At 36.0% G+C, this 20,287-nt stretch overlaps 1 protein-coding gene and 2 pseudogenes across 1 annotated transcript in view; 2 read left to right on the top strand and 1 right to left on the bottom strand.

The window, feature by feature from the left end:
- RALYL (RALY RNA binding protein like) overlaps positions 1-1,744 on the top strand; it is a 572,389-nt gene extending 570,645 nt beyond the window's left edge. Inside the window, exon 9 of the mRNA XM_044682437.1 lies at positions 1,598-1,744. Within this exon, the coding sequence (XP_044538372.1) occupies positions 1,598-1,744 (147 nt within the window). The remainder of the gene's footprint in view (positions 1-1,597) is intronic.
- Positions 1,745-2,538: 794 nt separating this feature from the next.
- On the top strand, positions 2,539-10,761 carry LOC123253130 (annotated as a pseudogene).
- Positions 10,762-12,182: 1,421 nt separating this feature from the next.
- The window catches only part of LOC123253121, a 35,505-nt pseudogene continuing 27,400 nt past the window's right edge, over positions 12,183-20,287 (bottom strand).

Here is a 20,287-nt window from a genome sequence, read left to right as displayed (position 1 = left end):
CTAAGTTTCACCCTACAAGGAAGAACCTTAAAAAGTAAAGATGAATATAAAGTTCTTTCCAAGTATGGGAAACAGCATATTCAAAGACATCAAGGTAAGAGTTGAAATTCCAGGTTCAGGGTAAACCAAATTAAGGCAGTTTGGCTGAAATATACAACCAGTGAGATGTGAAATAAGTCTGGAAGCAGCTGAAGCCAGATTGCAGCAGGCTTTAAATGCCACACTAAGGAATTTGTTTATCCCCACTGGAAAATGTGCCAACTTTAGACAGAAGACAATAAGTATATATGTTATCCTTTAACTAAAAAAGCATCGAAAATTGTCAACATTCCATTAATCAACTGACTGCTTTTGAAGTCCAAGTACCAGGGAAAATTAGCTACCTCCCAGTATTTTCCTTAACGTATATTGCCAAATGGAATGTGTGACAGGAAGATTACATTAATCATCATCCAACCCGTTGGCTGTAAAACAGGACATGGTTATTTGACAAAAATTGGATGAGACACTATCTAGGTTTAATCTCTGACCTCATTTACTATACCATTGAATCTCTCCTAGTTTTCTAGGATATTTTCATGTATTATGCAGTTATTTTGGATATTGCATAATATCTTGGCTTTCTTCGTTATTTTTTGCAAAATTTAAAAACAGAAACATAACCAATATGTATGATAGTAATCATAGTGAAGAGAACTACATGAATAAAAAGTATATATTAAACACTTAAATATTAAAAATTAAATAAATAAAATGTATACATTAAGCATTTAAATATTTAGAATTAAATAAAAAGTATATATTAAATGCTTTAATATTATGAATTAAATGAAAAAGTATACATTATGTAATTAGTAAGAATTAAATGAATTTAAAGTATATATTAAACACTTAAATATTAAGAGCTGAGAGCTTACATTCTAATAAGAAAAAGACACACATATAAGGGACTGATGACCAGTAGAGTATTTTGGACTGGGAGGTTACAGAAATGGTGAACAGAGCCATAGGGCAATTGATAGGCATGTCATTTAATTGTGTTAATTATATTAGAGATTACAGTTCCCGTGGCTATAAGTAGAAAGGAGGGATTAAGGAGGACAATATACAAGATTTGAAGATGAGTATTAAAAAGTAGCAATAAATATGTGTATGTGAGCATGCGTATGTGTGTAACAAGTGCTGGACTGAGAGTTTTACCTCCATTCCCTGCTATTCATATGACTTTGGGCAAGTCACTTAATTTCTTTAAGTCTCACTAAATTTATTTGTAAAATTGGGGCAATAATACCTACTTTACTTCACAGGAGTGTTATGAGCAACAAATGACAATAATATAATATATGGTATGTTCATTGTAACATTTAAATACTATATAACAAGAACAATAATAAACATTACGCATTTACTGTGTGTAAAATACTACTGGGTACCAGACAGATACAGAATGAAATATTAACCCCTGCCATGAGGGAACTTATAGTCTATCTAAGAAATGTAAACCCAAATATTTTATAACAATATAACCATAAGTATCATAGTTCTATCTACCACCAGCAATATCTGACTTGTATAAAACTTATGTGTTATCTTTCAGTGTATAACCATGGACTTTTTTTTTTCCAAAGCTACTTCCCTGGAGCAGCTTCATTGTCATCCTGCTGAGCCAGTAAACAGCACAATGGGAGAAGCCAACATGCAGAGAAGACAAGGACCTTACAAGCTTGCAGAACAATCACGATAACCCAAACCCTGTCTGAAGATGGCTAAAGCATTCTCATGAGTGATTGCCTGGTTTTTCCTTCCCACTGTTCAGTGGTTTGAGATGAGGCAGTGAAACTGAATGGTTTATCTTCCCAAGGTATGGAAATGACAGAGGGGAGGAAAAGAGCCTTCATGCTGCAGGGTGTATGAGAGATAGATGGTGTTTATTACAATTTGTACTATCTGTGCCTGCTGCTACTGGTTATTTTCTGATACAATTAAACTGATTTGCTCTACTAAGAATAGAGATAATGTGATTGGTTAATAGCTGAGTCGAAGAAAAGGGAATTTCTCCTTGGGTGAGGATTGAGCCAATGTAATGTTTATTGAGCCCAGGCACAAGTAGACTTGGGGCACAAGTAGACTTGGGAAGAACAATGTAGAGAGATCACCAGGAAGCCCTAAAGAATATATTATATAAAATAAAGCAAAGAAAAGGATGACCTAACCAGAACCAACTGTACTTCATTTTACTCTGAATATATTGATCAAGTGTCCTTAGTAATCATATTTTTTTCCTTAAAACAGAGGGTTCAAATGAGCCCAACCCTTATGAACCTGTATGGAGTATAGCTTAGTTCTCAGCTTGTATAATGCCTGCTTGGACTTTAGAGTATATATATATGTGTGTGTGTGTGTGTGTGTGTGTGTGTGTGTGCGCGNCCACATCACTCTCAAATGCATGTAGCCTGAGCCAGGTTAAAATGCAATTGGGAAATATTTAACAAAACAAATAAAAAGAACAAAATACGATAAAAAGAACAAAATATGACAATGGCAACAACAAAAGAAATCCTCTCCAGGAAGTACGAAATTCTCTGCTGTTCTCCTATCCTTTGGGGCATGTGGGCAAAACTCCAGCCCTCAAGTCATCTAATTTGGATGAGATCCTACAAGGTGGAGTGTGGGAAGGCATCCTACATATGCCAAGCAGGGGGACAGCTTACATATGGTCAAGGCTTTCATTTGAATGAACTAGAGCTAGAAAATCCTAATCCACTCTCCATGTATCATGAGACATTTCTATCCTAGTGGCTGGCATGATTGGTGTGTGTGTGTGTGTGTGCGCGTGTGTGTGTGTGTTCTAAATAAAATAATATAATATAAAATTATATAATATATATAATCATATAATAAAGAAAAGTCTTTTTTATTTGGCTATATAGCATATAACATAGAAAAAACAAGAGGAAGAAATTAAGGAAGAAAGGCAAAGAGCAGATAAAACTATTTGCTAATGGTATGATGGTTACCTTAGAAAATATTAGAGAATCTGCAATGAAACTGAGGGATATATGTTTTGTGTTTGTACGTACTTATATTACATATGTATATGTACATACAAACACACATATTGATGCAATATATGTTTATATTATTTTCCTTCTGTATAAGCATGTATAATTATATAATTGATTTAAAGGTAACAAAATGTTTTCCTGACCATGTTTCTATGAGGAAGATATTAAAAGTATAAAGGGAAGGGAGTAGTAGTCCTGTGATGTTGTGAATGAAAAAAATGAATGAAATTCTCAGTGTGAGAACAGCTTCCACCAATGTAGTTCAGCAACCTGTCTATCACTTATTATCATAAATATGACTGGGGTCCTGAAAAGTCTAAATGATTTACCCATAGTCACACTAGCAAGATTTGAACCTAAGCCTTCCTGATTCCAAGGATGCTATTCTATGACATGCTAATTCCCAGATAAAGAACTGTCAATATAGTTTTACTCTGATGTTTTATCATTATGACACTGTGTCCTTTGCCACCATATAACAAGCTCCCAAAATTTGTAGCAAGCTAGAAAGACTTTGAATATAGTATAGTACCGGCAAAAAAACAAACAAACAAACAAACAAACAAACCTAAGTGCTGTCCAAGGACTAACCTAACCAAGAACAGAGAGATTCCTCATCTAAAGATTAATTACTGAATTATTCATTCTTTGGTCAAGGAAGATATGAAAGAGTAAGCTTATAATGGTTGGAATATGGTACAAAATGGTACAAAAATTATGTAGAGCATACTGACCATATTTCAACCTAAATTTACTGATCAGTACACTAAATATTAGGTCTTTGTCCAACAATCAACAAATAGAATCGCTGCTGGAGGGGGATCTGACCCATTTGGACATTTTCATTGTAAATGAAAATTCAAGACATAATGACATTTCACCAGAATGAAACATCTTCTCCTCAGGGAAACAGATAAAGGAATTGTTGGCACTGGCTTCATCATATGTTCAAGAGACAGTATTTCATGTGAAATGCATCAATTTTGGTTTGCCATGCTCATGAAAAAATAGTAAAGAGACCATTGTAGAGATGGTTACAGTTTTTATGAAACACCATCTGCTACGGAGACTTGAGAAGAAGAAAAAATATATATGAAGAATTTAATAAGAATCCCCAACCAAGTTCAAATATCCCTTGGTCTTCAGTCATGTAAAGGGAATACACAAGGGAAGATGAAAAATATTGGAAATGTGGTTTAGGATTAAGAAATGAAAGAAACAAAAATCTAGATTGTACCTGTATAAGGTGGATGTTTTTTTTAAAGAAAACAGTTGGAAGATACTAAACATAGTGAACACTGACCAATATAACAAAACAAGTTCTATCATATCAGGCAAGAAAATATTGGTTATTGGCATAGAAGTAATTTCAGAATCAACTCTAAGTGTGTGTCAATGTGTTTGTGTACGTGTGTGTACATGCATGTATATGTATCATTGATTGATTGATTAAAACTAAGGCCAAAATTAGCTCCAGATTAGGATAAAGGATAAAGATGAACTTAAAAATACTGAGTGCCACAGCAACAGCTCCAAAGTGATCTATTTAAATCAGCAATTGACACTGAGAAATAAATAAACAAAAGTAAAAATCAGTGTCTTTGTATAAAATATTTAATCTTTTTGAACTTCTACTTCTTCAACTATTAAATGATTGAACAGGACTAAATTACTCCTCAGATCTCTTCCAACTTGAAATTTGTGATCTCTTATTTGTCATTTCTTAAAGAAACTTCACTAGTATAAAATACTGTCTTCAGAAGAGACCAAAGAGCCTGAAATTGCCTCAGTCTGGAAACACTTTGATGTCCTTGAAGGTGGAGAGACATCCAGTCTATTTGGAGCACAAGATCATTTGGAACATTACAAAAGGAAATAAATAAAGATCATGAGTATTTCATCTTATAAAATAGGGAAAAGGAGTAAAGTGAAGGCTACCCTATAGAGAGCTTGGCAGACAAGTGAACTAAGCCAAATCATCATTCAAAAAGCATTTATAGTTGAAATTGGAAAGAGGATGACAAATAGAAGTAGAATTAACTAGATCTGCCGGAATTTCTACAGAAATCCATTGTTATTATCTATGACAGTTGAATTATTACATTTGTACTATAACATCTTAGTATCTAATGTGCTAGATGAGGAATTGAAAATGACATTCAAGAAAATGGAGTCAGAAAAAATAGCTGGAGCTCCCCAGAATGCATACAGAAGAAATCCATGCTAGCAATGACACTTTTAAAAGCATTAGTCAATCAGTTTTTAAGACATATTAAAGAAAGGATAATTTCAGAGGCATGGAAAAATTCAGAGGTGAATGAATGAATAAATTTAAAAAATACAAGTACTTATTATGTGCCCAGCACTGTGCTAACAGCTTGTTATACAAATAGAAAAAGGGAAATAGTCTCTGCTCTCAAAAAGCTTACATTCTAATTAGGTGAGGAAACTGAGAGAAAGAAGTTCCCCTGTATGGCCAGAGAAAATCCAGAAGTCCTAAGGATATAGCAGCAGGATATATGGTAAAACATAGGGATCCTTAGGTTTTATTAGAAGATTAAATGAAGTGCTTGAAGGACATAGAAGACAAAGGGAAAAACCAAGTGGATGTAAAATTCATATTGTTCAAACTATGATTTATAGCTGGGTGGGAAGTTCATTGAATTAGTCCATCAATACATACAATTTGGGCAGGCACTGTAGCAAGACAATAAACTGAGGCCAGTATTGAACAGATGAAGAAAAGTGAACTTGATCAATTACAGGAACTTACACAGTATTTTCAAGAAAACAGTTTTCTCTCTGCCACCAAAGCCCATCTTTTCAACATTTTTAATATTTCCCAAGTGATGCTATGCAACTACAAATGAAGGAACAACATTTTTGTTACCATTGATTTTTATTTTATATATGTGACACAATGTTATATGTAACATAACAATAATACACATTAATAAAATATAATAAATATGCTTATCCAAGAGAAACAAATTTTCACACTAGCTATGACCAAAAATCTGTCTCATTCTTTTTTTCTTCCTCCCTTCCACCCCCCCCAAGAAGGTAGAGAATATAAATTAAATAAATATTATCATAGAATACATATTTCCATGGTCATCATCTTGTGAAACAAGACACATTGCTTACACTAGAAAAAAATGCAGGAAATAAAATAAAGAATATTTCATTCTGCATTTGGACTCCATCTGTTCCTTTTATGCAGTGGATATTCTTTTTCGTCATGAGTCCTTTGGAGTTGTCCTGGGTCTGTCCTCACCTCATTAATAATGGTTGTTACTCACAGTTTATCATCATACATTATTTTGTTACTCTGTAAATGTTTCCTTCGTTCCTCTCCCTTCACTTTGCATCACTTTGAATGAGTCTTTCAAGGTTTTTTGTTATCTCGTTTGTCATCTTTTATGGCACAATAGTATTCCATTATAATCAGATACCATAACTTATTCTGTCATTTCCTAATTGATGGACATACCTTGAGTTAACAGTTCTTTGCCATCACAAAAAATAGTACTATAAATATTTTTAAACATACTTTCTTTTCTTTCTAATAGTATTATTACTGGATTAAAAGATAAAAACAATTTTATAACTCTTTCAATATAATTCCAGATTGCTCTCCAAAATGGTTGGATCAGTTCACAGTTCCACCAACAATATATTCCTATTTTTACACATCTCCTCCAGCATTTGTTATTTTCTTCTTTTATCATTTTAGCCAATCTGAGAGGTATAAGATATTTAAGAGTTGTTTTGATTTGCATTTCTCTAGTTAATAGTTATTTAGAGCATTTCAGTATAGATATATATAGCTTTGATTTCTTCATCCAAAAACTGACCATATCTTTTAGCCATTTATCAATTTAGAAAAGACTCATGTTCTTATATATTTGACAAAGTTATCTATATATTTATTTTTTTAAACCCTTACCTTCTATCTTAGACTCGATACTGTATATTGGTTTGAAGGCAAAAGAATGGTAAGGGCTAGGCGATGAGGGTTAAGTGACTTGCCCAGGGTCACACAGCTGGGAAGTGTTTAAGGCCAGATTTGAACCTAGGACTCATCTCTAGGTCAGGCTCTCAATCCACTGAGCCATCCAGCTGCCCCTCTCTATATATTTTAGATATATATAGTTTGTTAACTCCATATATATTTTAGATAAGAGACCTCTTATCAAGAAACTAAAAAATTTTTTCCTATTTTGTTACTTTGCTTCTAATCTTGACTTCACTAGTTTTATTTGTACAAAAATTATTCTATTTAATGTATCCAAATTATATATTTTATATTTCACAATGCTTTCTATCTTTTGCTTGTTGAGAAATTCTTCTCCTATCCATAAATTTGATGGGTAATTTGTTTCTTGTTTCAATTTATTTATAATATCTCTATTTTATTTTAGTTTATTTCAATTTATTATAATATCTCTAGGTCATGTATCAATTTTTATCTTATCTTGGTAAATGGTGCAAGATACTGGTCTATATCTAGTTTCTGTCAAACTATTCCTAGTTTTCCCAATAATTTTTAGCAAATAGTGAATTCTTATTCCTAAAATTTGGATCTTTACCTTAGTCAAACACAAGAATACTATAATCTTTTATGCTGTTTATTCTAGGTCTATTCTGTTCCACTTACCTACTTTTCTATTTCTTAGCCAGTACCAGTTTTGATAATTGCTGCTTTGTAATATAGTTTTAAATCAGAATTCCTAGGTCCCCTTCCTTAAAATTTTTAAAAATTATTTCCCCCATGGGGGGCAGCTGGGTAGCTCAGTGGAGTGAGAGTCAGGCCTAGAGACAGGAGGTCCTAGGTTCAAACCCGGCCTCAGCCACTTCCCAGCTGTGTGACCCTGGGCAAGTCACTTGACCCCCATTGCCCACCCTTACCAATCTTCCACCTATGAGAAAATACACCAAAGTACAAGGGTTTAAAAAAAAAAAAGAAAAAAAATTATTTCCCCTTATAATGTTAACCTTTTGTTTTTTGAAATGAATTTTGTTTTTTTTTCTAGTTCAATAAAATAATTTGTTGATAATTTAATTGGGGGGAATTGAATACATAGATTAACTTAGGTAGAACTGTCATTTTAATTCTCTTGACTCTGCCTATTCATGAATAATTGATTCCTCCAATTATTTAAATTTGACTTTATTTGTATAAAAAGTATTTTATAATTATGTTTGTATAGTTTCTGGATTTGTTTTAGAAGATATATCCCTATGTAGACTCAAAACTACCACACCAATGCAACTATCAACAATTTGGAAATAGGTCTTGATCAATGACACATGTTAAAACCAATGGAAATACACATCTGCTATAGGGGGGAGGGGGAAGCCAGGGGGTGAAGGGGAAAGTAAGAGCATGAGTTATGTAACCATGTTAACTCTTCTAAAAAATAAATATTAATAAATGTTTAAAAAAAGAAAAAAGAAGAAGATATATTCCTAGGAATTTTATTCTATTTAAGGTTAATTTACTTGCTCTTCCTGCAAGACATTGTTAGTGATAAATAGAAATGCTAATGATTTATGTGGATTTATTTTGTATTCTGTTACTTTGTTAAAATTATTTATAGTTTCAGCTAATTTTAATTAAATTTCTAGGATTTTTATATATATATATATATCATATACTCTGTGAAAATAACTAGTTTTATCACCTCTTTTCCCATTCTAATAGTCAATTTTATTTTCTTCTCTTTTTGCTATTGCTAGCATTTCTAGTACAATATTAAATAATATTGGTGATAATGGGCATCCTTGTTTTACTCCTGATCTTATAGGGAAGGCTTCTAACTTACCCCATTACAAGATAATGTTTGCTAATGGTTTTAAACATGCTTTTTGTTAATATAAGGAAAAATCCAATTATGCCTATGCTTTCAAGTGTTTTTAGTGGGAATAAGTATTGTATTTTTTTCAAAAACTTTTTCTGCATCTATTGATATAATCACGTTTTTATTCCTTTTTGTTGATTTAAACATGTTAATAGTTTTCCTTATATTAAACCATTCCTTATATTAAACCAAACCATGCTGTTTTGTCATGATGTATGTAATCTTTGTGATTATACAGCTGTTGTAGTCTCCTGGCTAATATTTTATTTAGAATTTCTGTATTTAAATTCATTAATGAAACTGGCCTATAATTTTCTTTCTCTTGTTTTTGCTCTTCCTGGTTTAAGTATTAACATTATGTTTGTTTCATAAGAAGAAATTGGCAGGACTCCTTTACCAATTGTTCTAAATAATTTGTTTAATGATGAAATGAGATGATCTTTAAGTGTTTGGTAAGATTCACATGTAAATCCATTTAATCCTGATATCTTTTTTCTTAGGAAGTTCTTTTATAACCTGTTTAACTTCTTTTTCAAAGATATAGAGAAGTTATGAGTATACTGTAGCATATTACCAACAAGATTGGGCATAAGAAGTGGCAAAAAAATAAAAAGGAACTAGCGACATGCATGATAAGGAAAGAGGGGGAGGTGGATTAGTCATATGGGAAGAATAAAAGATAACAGATGGATATTCCAAGGGTGGAATTCACCAGAATCTACACAATATAAAAAGACCAAAGGGAAAGACTCTAGGGTACAGAGTGGGTCTTCTGTGTAGGATTTACAGAAGTACATGAAATAGAATCATACAGGATGAAAAGGAATGCTTGGATGGTCATAAACACCAGTAATACTCTCACCAATTAAATCAAAAATTCATCTGAGTATATTAACAGATGGAGGACCTGAGGTTTGAGCAGGCTAAATGACTTAACCAGGACCATAAATATTCATTATCACAGTTGGGACTTAAGCTCAGGTTCTCAGAATCCATGCCAATTCTCTTCTCATTGCAACACAGAACAGATTAAAAATTCTGTTACTTAACCCTTTGGTATTTCTGACCCAAAGACAACTAGTTCCTTCAATTAATTAGTGGAAAAGATCAAACTATCATAGAATTTAGCATTATATAACCAAATAATCACTTGTGACTGGTTTTTTGTCAAATTCTTTTTTCCCTTCAGTAATAGTTTATTATCTTTTCCCAATTACATGTAGAAACAATTTTTAACATTTGTTTTCTAACATTTTGTAATCTAAATCCTCTCCTTTCCTGCCTTAGACAACAAATGACTAGTTTTTTTCTGATAAGACCAGACTAAAATCTGTAAGCAGATTTTAACAAAAGGAGAAGTACAAGTATCAGATAAAGAATGACACACACACCTGGAGCAGATGTTTAGGGATATTGCAACAATCATGGCAGATAAATGTGTAAATCCTGAACAAAGAGACCCTTCACTGTCATCCTCATTGAAAGACCAATGAAGGATACCCACTATTCTGTGAAACCCAACAAAAGTACAAACCAGCAGACTGGAAAGAATAAAATGGTTGAAGGAAAACATGAAGATTGAGTGATTCCACATGATACTTCAATCCATTCTACCTGTGAGGGAAGGAAAAAAGCTAAAAGAGAAAGTCTAAGAGTTAATCAAGGTGATTGAAAGTGAAGATTTTTTTCAAACAGCTAGAAATCATGTATCTAATTGACAGGGCATGCTTTAGAGAAACCAATGAGCCAATACAGAGAGGGACAAAGGAAAAGGTTCTTTGGAAGTTCTCACCTTGAAAGATGTGGAAGAAGGAAATGAGAAATTTGAATGACAGTCTCTTCTCTTATAAACACAACACTAAAAGATGTTCTCACTTCCCTCAGCACTGTAACTTCTGTGGGAGTGTGTGTCTGCCAAATACTTGTTCAGACTGCTTTTCAGACTGCTTCCTTTGAGGTTTTCATCCCAGTCTATGTGTTAACCAAAGTCACTTAGGCTTAGAATATTCAGTATAAGGAAGAGAAGTATGCTGTGGGATAAATGAATCCCAGCTATCTTTTGTATGCAGTAAGAGAATCGAGGGGAACTTCTTGTTCTGCATTCTGCCTGGGTAGCTAGATTTTTTGTGTCATCTTCATTTTTTTTATAATGGTCATTCTTTGGTAACTTTACATCCATGAAAGTTGTCTCAAAGTTTACACTAAAAATTCATATTTATAGCTGCTCTCTTGCTCTCTTTGTGATGGCAAAAACTTGGAAAATGAGGGGATGCCCTTCAATTGGGGAATGCCTGAACAAATTGTATCTGTTGGTGATGGAATACTATTGTGCTAAAAGGAATAATGGACTGTAGGAATTCCATGTGAACTGGAATGACCTCCAGGAATTGATGCAGAATGAAAGGAGCAGAACCAGGAGAACATTGTACACAGAGACTGATACACTGTGGTACAATCGAATGTGGCACAATCAGACTTTCCTACTAGCAGCAATGCAATGATCCAGCATATTTCTGAGGGACTTATGAGAAAGAACACTATCCACATCCAGAGAAAGAATTGTGGAAGCAGAAACACAGAAAAAAAAACTGCTTGACTACATGGGTCGACAAGAATATGACTAGGGATGCAGACTCTAAACGATCACCCAAGGCTAAATATCAATAACATGGAAATAGGTCTTGATCAATGACTCTTGTAAAACCCAGTGGAATTGTGTGTTGGCTATGGGAGGGAGCTGTGAGGAGGGGAGGGAAAGAATATGAATCATGTAACCATGGAAAGTTTTTCATAATTTATCAATAAAATAAAAAAAGAAATATCCCTTGACAGAAAGATGTAAGTCTACTTCATTTCTTCAATATAGAATTTGAGTAATTTTAATTTGGCCTAATATTTAGCCAGGTTTTGGGACTCCCAAACTGACACTGATTTTCCTATGTGTATATATATTCAGTTTACGACCAGGAGTTCATCAGTATTTCTCATTTAATAAACATATTGCCAAAATATAAAAGATTATTTTTGGTTAAAAATAAAATCATTCATTATAATTTTTCAATTTTATATTATATATTAAATACAAATGTAACAAATAAAGCTGTAAGTAAAAGTTTTCTTTTTCTTTTCCACTTCCCCAAGTCTTGGATTTTCCCAGCTCTTTCCTGCCCCTTTCTTTTTTCCACAGACCAAAGACCAGAGTGAATGAAAAAAATTCAATAGCCATTAATGCAGTGGGGACCACACTAAGACCTCAGCCATCAGCATCTTCACTGGAGTCCAAGTTGGCTGGCATCATAGGATCATCAATGAATAAGAAGACTCTGAGCTATCATAACCCTGAAATAAGTCATCATCTTCTTCCTCATCTTCCTCTTCTTTCTCCTCCTCCTCAGGTTTCAACAGTGGCAACCCGAGGGCTATACCTACAAAAATGGTGGCAGCTGCTATGGAAGGGTAGCTAGAAGCTCTCAAACCTGAGTGGTAGTGATGGTGATGGTGATGTTGGTGATGAAGCACTGTGCTGGTGTCTACATGAGGGGATGAGACTGTACCTCCTATCACAAATGGCATAAACGGCAAAGATGTAGAGGGGGCACCGCTGTGACCTAATGCTGATACAGATTGTAAGTCACTGCTCCCATGCTGGAAGGTACTATGCAAAGGTGGGGTCCAGAGCCCCCATACTGCATCAGGGTCACTATCTGGGAGAGGTCTGGCCATATCCTTTGGGCCCACTTATTGCTACTATCTGTTGCAACAGGACCTGGTAAAACCTTATTGAATGGAGATAACCTTTCTTTCTATTCCAAGAATTGACTGTTTGTACTTGTTCCATTCCCAAACACATCTCTGCCTTATTGGTTTTTTTACATGTGAACCATTTCTGTTTTCAGTGATCTTCCATATAAGCTAGGAACCAAGGATCAACAGCAAATTCTGGATGACCCTGTAACCACATCTCCAGCTCATTCTGATGTGGGGCATCCTCACCCACCAGCAAAATGCCATTGACCTTACTGATGACAGGACTGGGCCTCCAAGTCTATATCAAGGTAATGAGACTCCATATACTCCACCTCCTGCACTGCCAGCTTCTTTCAGCTCCCCTTCTTCTTATAAAACAGTAGATGTCCATCTCCTACCCTTTAGCTATCTCTCCTTTGGCCATCAACTTGTGCTTCTGAAATGCCAACTCCAATCCTTCTTCATCCTTGATCTGGATTGTAAATACCTTCTCATCCATGCCCCTTTGAAGTCATGTGAACTGGGCAGCAGCAGTACTGACAGCAGCCATCTCCTCTTCTGCCTTTGAAAGTGTACTATTACTTTGTGGTGTGAGTACATGTAAATCACTATATTTATCTGGAGCCAGCAGAGGACTATCTAGTAGATAGTTGCCCTGTCCCAGTGACCCTCCATTCACTATTTCTTGGTTCTGGCAGCTGGAGGGCCAGTTCCTTGAGAGGACAGCATAGCAAATGAGGTCAGTGTGGTATATCAGGACATGATCCTTGGGCCATTCAGAAGTTCTCTGCCTCTCCTAAAGCAGCAATAGCTCAGGAGTCATTTGCTCTCCCTCTTCATTAGGGAATCAATCCTGGGACATAATGAGGGATATGAGACTCTCTTTGTCATAGAGCTTGGAGAAGGACTGGTCAGAACTCAGCTTTTCTTCTTTTTTATCTTTACTATCTTCAGTACTAGAACTGCAGCTGGATGAGGATGAAGTAGAAGAAAATGGTAACAGTTTGCTTTAAGTCCAGCTCAGCATCTGAATCATCCTCTATCTCCAGTTTTACTGAAAGAACACTTTGGGAAGCTATTGGGGTAGGATCATAGGGGGCTACTCATAATTCATAGTCCTGTGGGACTGATCTGTTTTTTGCCACCCCCTCATTCTCTAGTTTTAAGGCCTGACTCTCCAGGTTAGGGACATGGGTTGCTGCCTCCTCTGATAGCTTTTCAATAAAAACATCTGGACACAAGGGCAGTGGTGAGGCATTGCTTGAGGTATACTGTTGGTGGAGCAGTGGAATAGAACAGCATGACAGGGATGGACCTGGTGCCCTGCCTTTTGGCTTTGTATGTAGTTCAGATGAGCAGTCAAGAAAGAGAAGTCTGGGTCCTGCATAATACTGCAGTATTTGGCTCACCCCATGGCAGGCTGCCCCTGAGAGAAGTTCCCCATTGTGTCAAACTGGTTCCCACCACTTGGGCAGTTCAGGGGTTGGCACAATGCCAATTATTCTTCTAATAATGGATGGCATATTACTTCTTTTCATAATCACCAAAGCAACTCAATTCTGAAGCGTGCAAAAGGTCCTCTCCTCCATGATGGGCTCAATGAATAGAGTGAGGTCTGATTCATCTCCAGCAGCAGAAGGTAGGTGGCAGACCTATTGGTAGATGGCTACAAAACCATAGAAATATATTGTAAGGCTTCCATCTGTTGTTTTTTTCTGTCCAGGCAGGCAAATGTATGGAATTGACCCCAGTGGAAGTATAGATTGTTAGGATCAAATTCCACTCAGTAGAAATCTGATTCTTCAAGCCTTGTCCACCTCTGCTGCTTCCCTTATCTGCAATCTCTTTCAGGTTGAAGGCTGCCATGTGTTATGAGTAAGATGAGTTTAGCTAGTTATTAGGAATTAAATTGTACCTAGCAGGAAGGAGCTAGAGCTGGGAATTCCAGGTTGGAATGAAGGAGAAGGAAGTCTGTCTGTGCCCTGAGTGTGGACTCCATTAGGTGTGGGCAAAAACTGTTGCCAGCCTGGGAGACTTCAGAGCAAAGGACACCCTGTTTCCTGTTTTTCCCCTGGGGTCCTGTGTGGTGTGGCATCTAAGAAAAGGACAAATCTACAGAGCCAAGAGAGGAGGAGAAGTTTGAAAACTGGAGGACAGTGCTTCAAGCAGAACCCTCTCTACTTGGTATCTGAGATCATCAGTGGATTGCAGTGAGAATCCCAAAGCCACTAAGTCCTAGCTGTACTCAAGCCTGGCAGGTTCCAGGTTTGAGGCAGAAACCCAGAGACTCCATTTATAGTTCCTTGGGCCCTGTTAGTTTAGATCACTTAGATAAGAGTAGAATAAGTCCTCCCATTGCCCTGTGGTTTTATCCCTTAGATTTTAAGTATAGAAATCCTTTCCCACCTTTTAGTCTAACATAATTAAAGCTGTTAAGTCCCTTTTACCTTGTTAGCCTGTTACTATACTCTGGTCTAGTGGAAGCTGGGTGACAGTTAAGATCAACTGCCATTCCTGTGGAAATCCAGTAAACTCTGGTCTCTTCACCCTGGCCCAGTCTCTCATAAATCCTAGAGTGTGTTCCCACAAAACACTTAGTTTATTGTAATATCCCTGGTGACCCCATTACCTTACTTATATTTTCTTACACATGCAACATCATCACCACTGGTCTTCAGTTGCTGCTTCTATCTTCATCTATCCTATCTTGTAGCTCACTTGATAAGCTGTGACCAGACATTGGAGTCTGTCTGTCAGAGCTCGGCCTGGAGATCAGAAGAGGTGACCTGGCTGCTGGGTCACCTGGATTTCATCACTTTCAATTACAGAAATCTTCTCATCCATCATCATCAAAGGATCACCTTCATTCTCTTAGTCTGCTGGGAAACTTGAAGTGGCTTGTATTCGGGATCTTCACAACCTTTTCAAAGTCAACTCCCTCTACCATATCAGAAAAATTGTCTAATACTCATTGCTCTGTTGCAATGGTCTTGTCATCTGGCCAGCCAGCCTTTTCCAGAAAGCATAAAGTTGGATCTGCTCTCATGGTATTATATTTCTCATAACCATGCTTAAAGACTCCTATGAGCAAGAACTTGTCGACTTCACTATCTCACCAGATTGCTGGAATTTCCAATTGATCCACCACTAGGAAATATATGTCAATCTCACTTGAAATGGCATCTCCCAATGCCTTCTCTGTCTGATCATCATTAACCTCTTGTCCAAGGCAATATAACATATGTACTTACAACAATATCTTGTTACAATGATATCTCAAGTGTTTCTTATAATTTTCAGCTTGAAAGAGGGTATCAGGCTGTATCTTTCCAGTCAAAGTGGTGTTGATTGTTTGGTAAGCCTAACATATGCTGTACCCTAGATGCAACTTCAGGGTGTTTTCATGTGCTTCCTAAGCTGGCTTGTCTGCCCCAGTGATGCTGATGGTGGTGATGGTGGTGACAGGAATAGCACATTGCGTCTACAAGTGTTACTCCTTTGGAGAATTGCTATGGGGATTGGAGTAGAAGCAAAGCTAGTAGTTTGAGGGCCATTTTTTGTGGGAAAAGGAACCCTCTCTTCCAATCTCTACCAACCAACCATAATTGATCATACTAAAGAATAGTTTCTTTGGTGAAGGAGGGACAGAGAAGGAGGTGAACAGATTTATAAGAAAAAGTAAAGGCAAACAAATGAGAAATAAATCATTGGTGAGAAAATGGCTACCTCCAGTGAAAGGAAAAATTGGGTTTCCTGATCTTAACTCCTTTCTTCCCTGCATGATAAGGGAGGGAATAGAGAAAATGAATGGTTTTGGCAAGTTAATGGAAGGAGGGTGGTGTTTCACCTGAAATAGAGAACAGAGTAGAGAAACATTTGGGTCTTAGTGGTGTTTTTATCTTATTTTCCTGCCCAGTCCACTCCCTCTGCCCCACTTAGCTCCCATTTTCCAATGTTCCAATCAGCAACCCACCAAAACAGTCTCAAAGGAATTACAGGAGACAACAGTATGGGAGGCTACCTAGAAGAGGACAGAATCCTCCAACTCCACATCCACATAAACATGGCTCAGTAAGAAGGCTTCTCTTTCTTTTCTATTATCCAGTTTTGACATCAAGTCCAAATGTTATAAATCTGGTGACCTCTGGGTAAAAGTCTGTTGGTCACCATAGGCATCTCCTACATCCTGGGTCCTCCCAACAAAACTCATTACCTGACCATCCAGAAGACAAAAGAAACAGACTACTTTTATCTTCCATTGAACAAGAAAGTTTTCTGAAGGTCCATTATATTTGTCAATTCTCATTAAATATTTCTCTGCCTCTGGGGGTGGCAGTGAGGTGGCTGAGGAACATCTATTTAGGGGTTCAGCTCTACTCAAAAAACTTTTCATGGAATAATAGCTTTAACATTAAAAAGTTAGGGAGACTTTTTGTTGATTCCTCACTACTTAGCACAGTGCCTGATATATATGTAGTAGGTGCTTAATAAATGGTTACTGGATTGGAATGAATCAAAATATCTCTAGAGGACTACACCATGCACGTTTGGGGAATTATCTTCCTCCTCTACTTAGACTCTATACAGTTTTTCCCTTCTATGATAATGAACCTTTGGGTTAACACACACTTCCTTGTTTTATGTCTGGCTTCATATTAATAACTAGAGATATAAAACTTATCTCTCTATTGTAATATATTTAAGGGGTCTTACATAACTTTGAAGTATGAAGGTTTGATACCTTGTTTTTGGAGGAAATTTATAAAGCAAAATTTTCATCACTAAAATAATTGTAATATTTAATAGATAATAAGTAATCAAAATGAAAAGTTAGAGAGAGCCATGAAGAATAGTAGCAAGCTGTATGCAGAGAGAATCAAAGCTACCTGTCTCTCCTTTGTCTCTTTGATGGTAGAAAACCCCAATAAAGACAGGATTGGGAGAGGAGCTTCCTCCAAATCAACCATCATATTGGGACTCATAAGTGACTCTAGGAATTTAAGCTCAACAATGACAGCAATGATTATTTATTCAACAGTCTGTTATATTTTTTTATTTTTTATTAGCTTTCCTCTGTAAAATTATGAACTCAGTGCTCACAAGTGGAAAGTCAGTCTCATTTATGCTGGAAGTAAGGAGGAAAGGGGGATGGAAAGATGAGAGGGTAACAAATAAAACATTTTCCCAACTTTCCTGGTTTGGGGCTACAAGCCAAGAAAATAGAAAAACTTCCTAAATACACCTGCGTCTTTCATTTCATGACAGTCTCTGACATAAGAGTTACTTAAGAAAGAACTTCCTAATAATTATAGCAGTCTAAAAAATGGAATGGATTAGAAAGAAGGTACTTATTTCAGTTGGTAGGAGCTTGAACAAAATGTCCTTTGAGGTACTTTCCAACTTTAAAATTTGGTGACTCAGAGTATAATGTTTTTGAGTCCATGATTACTTTATAATTCTTCATGCTGGCTGCATTGGCAGCACCCAGTAATTGTAACACTGTGCTCTTAAATTGAAATGCTAAATATAGAATTCATTTCCATTAAGAATATACTCATGCATATTATCGGTTTTGTGGTTGCCACACCTTACATTAGAAACTTCATCTTATCAAGATTATTTTGGTGGATAAATGTCAGAAATGCTTACTAATATTCTTTAGGGAGAAATGAGTAATCTATTCCTTAAATTTGCCACTTTCTGGAAAATTTTTTTCTGGCAAATTATTTCTGGACAGTTTTCAAAACCTAAATATTGAATATTTAAGTAGATAAGTAGCTTTAAAGGTCATAATGAATCTAAACTAAGAAGAAAACTTATGCTTGATACCAGATTATATTGAATATTTAAGTATAAAAGTGATAGGTATTTCTTTAAAATCTACACTCTTGCTAAGATGCTCACAATCATATTCAATCTCCACAATCCTAAAAAAGCCTAACAAATTCCCTTGACATTTCCATGCCATCCACCTCCTGAACTATGTACTATTTCCCCTTCATGAAATTTCTTGAAAAAGTCATCTGTACCTGAGGCCTCTACTTCCACCCCATCCATTCTCTCTACAACCTCTTTTCAATCCTATCACTCTCCAGGAACTGCCTTTTTAGAGGTGATCAGTGACCTCCTAAACATTAAATCCATTGGGCTTCCATTTATTCATCACCCACACTGATGTCATGGCAGCTTTTCACACAGTTGACCAATGGGAGGCAGCATAGTGGACAAAGTAATGGACTTAGAGTCAGGAAGTCCTGAGTTCCAATCAAGTCTCAGGAATTTACTTAGTTGTGTGATTCTAGGTAAGTTAATCTTACTTAACCTCTCTCAGCTTCAGTTTTTCATTTATAAAATGGGGATAATAATAGCATCTACATCATGGGGTTGTTGTAAGCATCAAATGAGATAATTCAGGGATTCTCAAAAGTCATAAAATTAAAACTACCCAAAGTCTTTTGGGACATCCTATATATTTAAATCATTTTGCAAAATTTAAAGGACTTTATAATGTTAGAAAGTAAAAGCTATGGTGGTGGTAGTAGCAGTAGAAGCAGTAGAAGGGGTAATAGTAGTGGCGGCAGCAACAGCAGTGGCAGCAGTAATAGTAGTTATTGTTATCCATATTATTGATCACATCCTCCTTCTGTGCAACCTCTACTCCCTTGGGTCAGAAATCAAACTTTTGATTCTTTTCCTACTTCTCAATTCATTCCTCTATTACATTATTATATACACTAGTTCTTCAACTTCTTCCGGATCTCATAAAGTGAATGTCTAATGTTCAGTCCTTAAAGCCTCTTCTCTCTATTCCTCCTGCAGTAATCTTATTAGGTACCTTCAGTTATCCCAGATCTCCAACTCCATCCCCAACTTCACTCACAGAAACACAGAATATGAGGGTTGAAAAAGACATCCATGGGCATCTAGGCCAAGTCATGCCTAGATAATTTCCTTTATAATTTACCCTCCAAGTGGTCCTCTAAGTTTTGCTTAAAGATCTCCAGAGAAGAGGAGGCCAGGAAGGAAGGAAGGAAGGAAGGAAGGAAGGAAGGAAGGAAGGAAGGAAGGAAGGAAGGAAGGTAATACATTTAACATCATTTTTGTCCATCTGTGGATACTTTCTAGCTTATCAACATTCTTCTAAAAAATGTAAAACAGAACTGAATACACTCAGTGTGGTCGAACCAGCTTTTTATAAACTCAGAAGTCTATTATTCACAGTATCTCCTGTCCCTTAATCATTTGCCCCCTTCCTTAAAGAATCTTCAAACTCTGGTCCTCTTTATTCACAATTTTTCCTTTCTGCTTACCTCCTCATTTTAATTCCTAGTCATATTCATCTCCTTCTTCCATATCAGCCCATGACTATCACAAAGCTAGTATAAGATTATAACAAGTATGCTGTTCATAGTAGGCAAACTCCTAAATGACATTCTATTTCTTGACATGAACTCAGAGTGGGAGACAAAGGTTCAACTTACTTCTCCCCTACATCATTTGTGTGCCTATAAACTCAGCCAACAATAGTCAAGTGAAGAGCATGAATTGTAGATCATTTATATTTATGATTACAGAAGAATAGTTTCACACATAGATATGTAATTATTTAAA

The sequence above is a fragment of the Gracilinanus agilis genome, chromosome 1 (assembly GCF_016433145.1).
Source record: "Gracilinanus agilis isolate LMUSP501 chromosome 1, AgileGrace, whole genome shotgun sequence".
NCBI classification, from domain to species: domain Eukaryota; kingdom Metazoa; phylum Chordata; class Mammalia; order Didelphimorphia; family Didelphidae; genus Gracilinanus; species Gracilinanus agilis.
The sequence above is the reverse complement of the archived record's forward strand: the minus strand, read 5'-3'. Positions and strand labels throughout refer to the sequence as shown.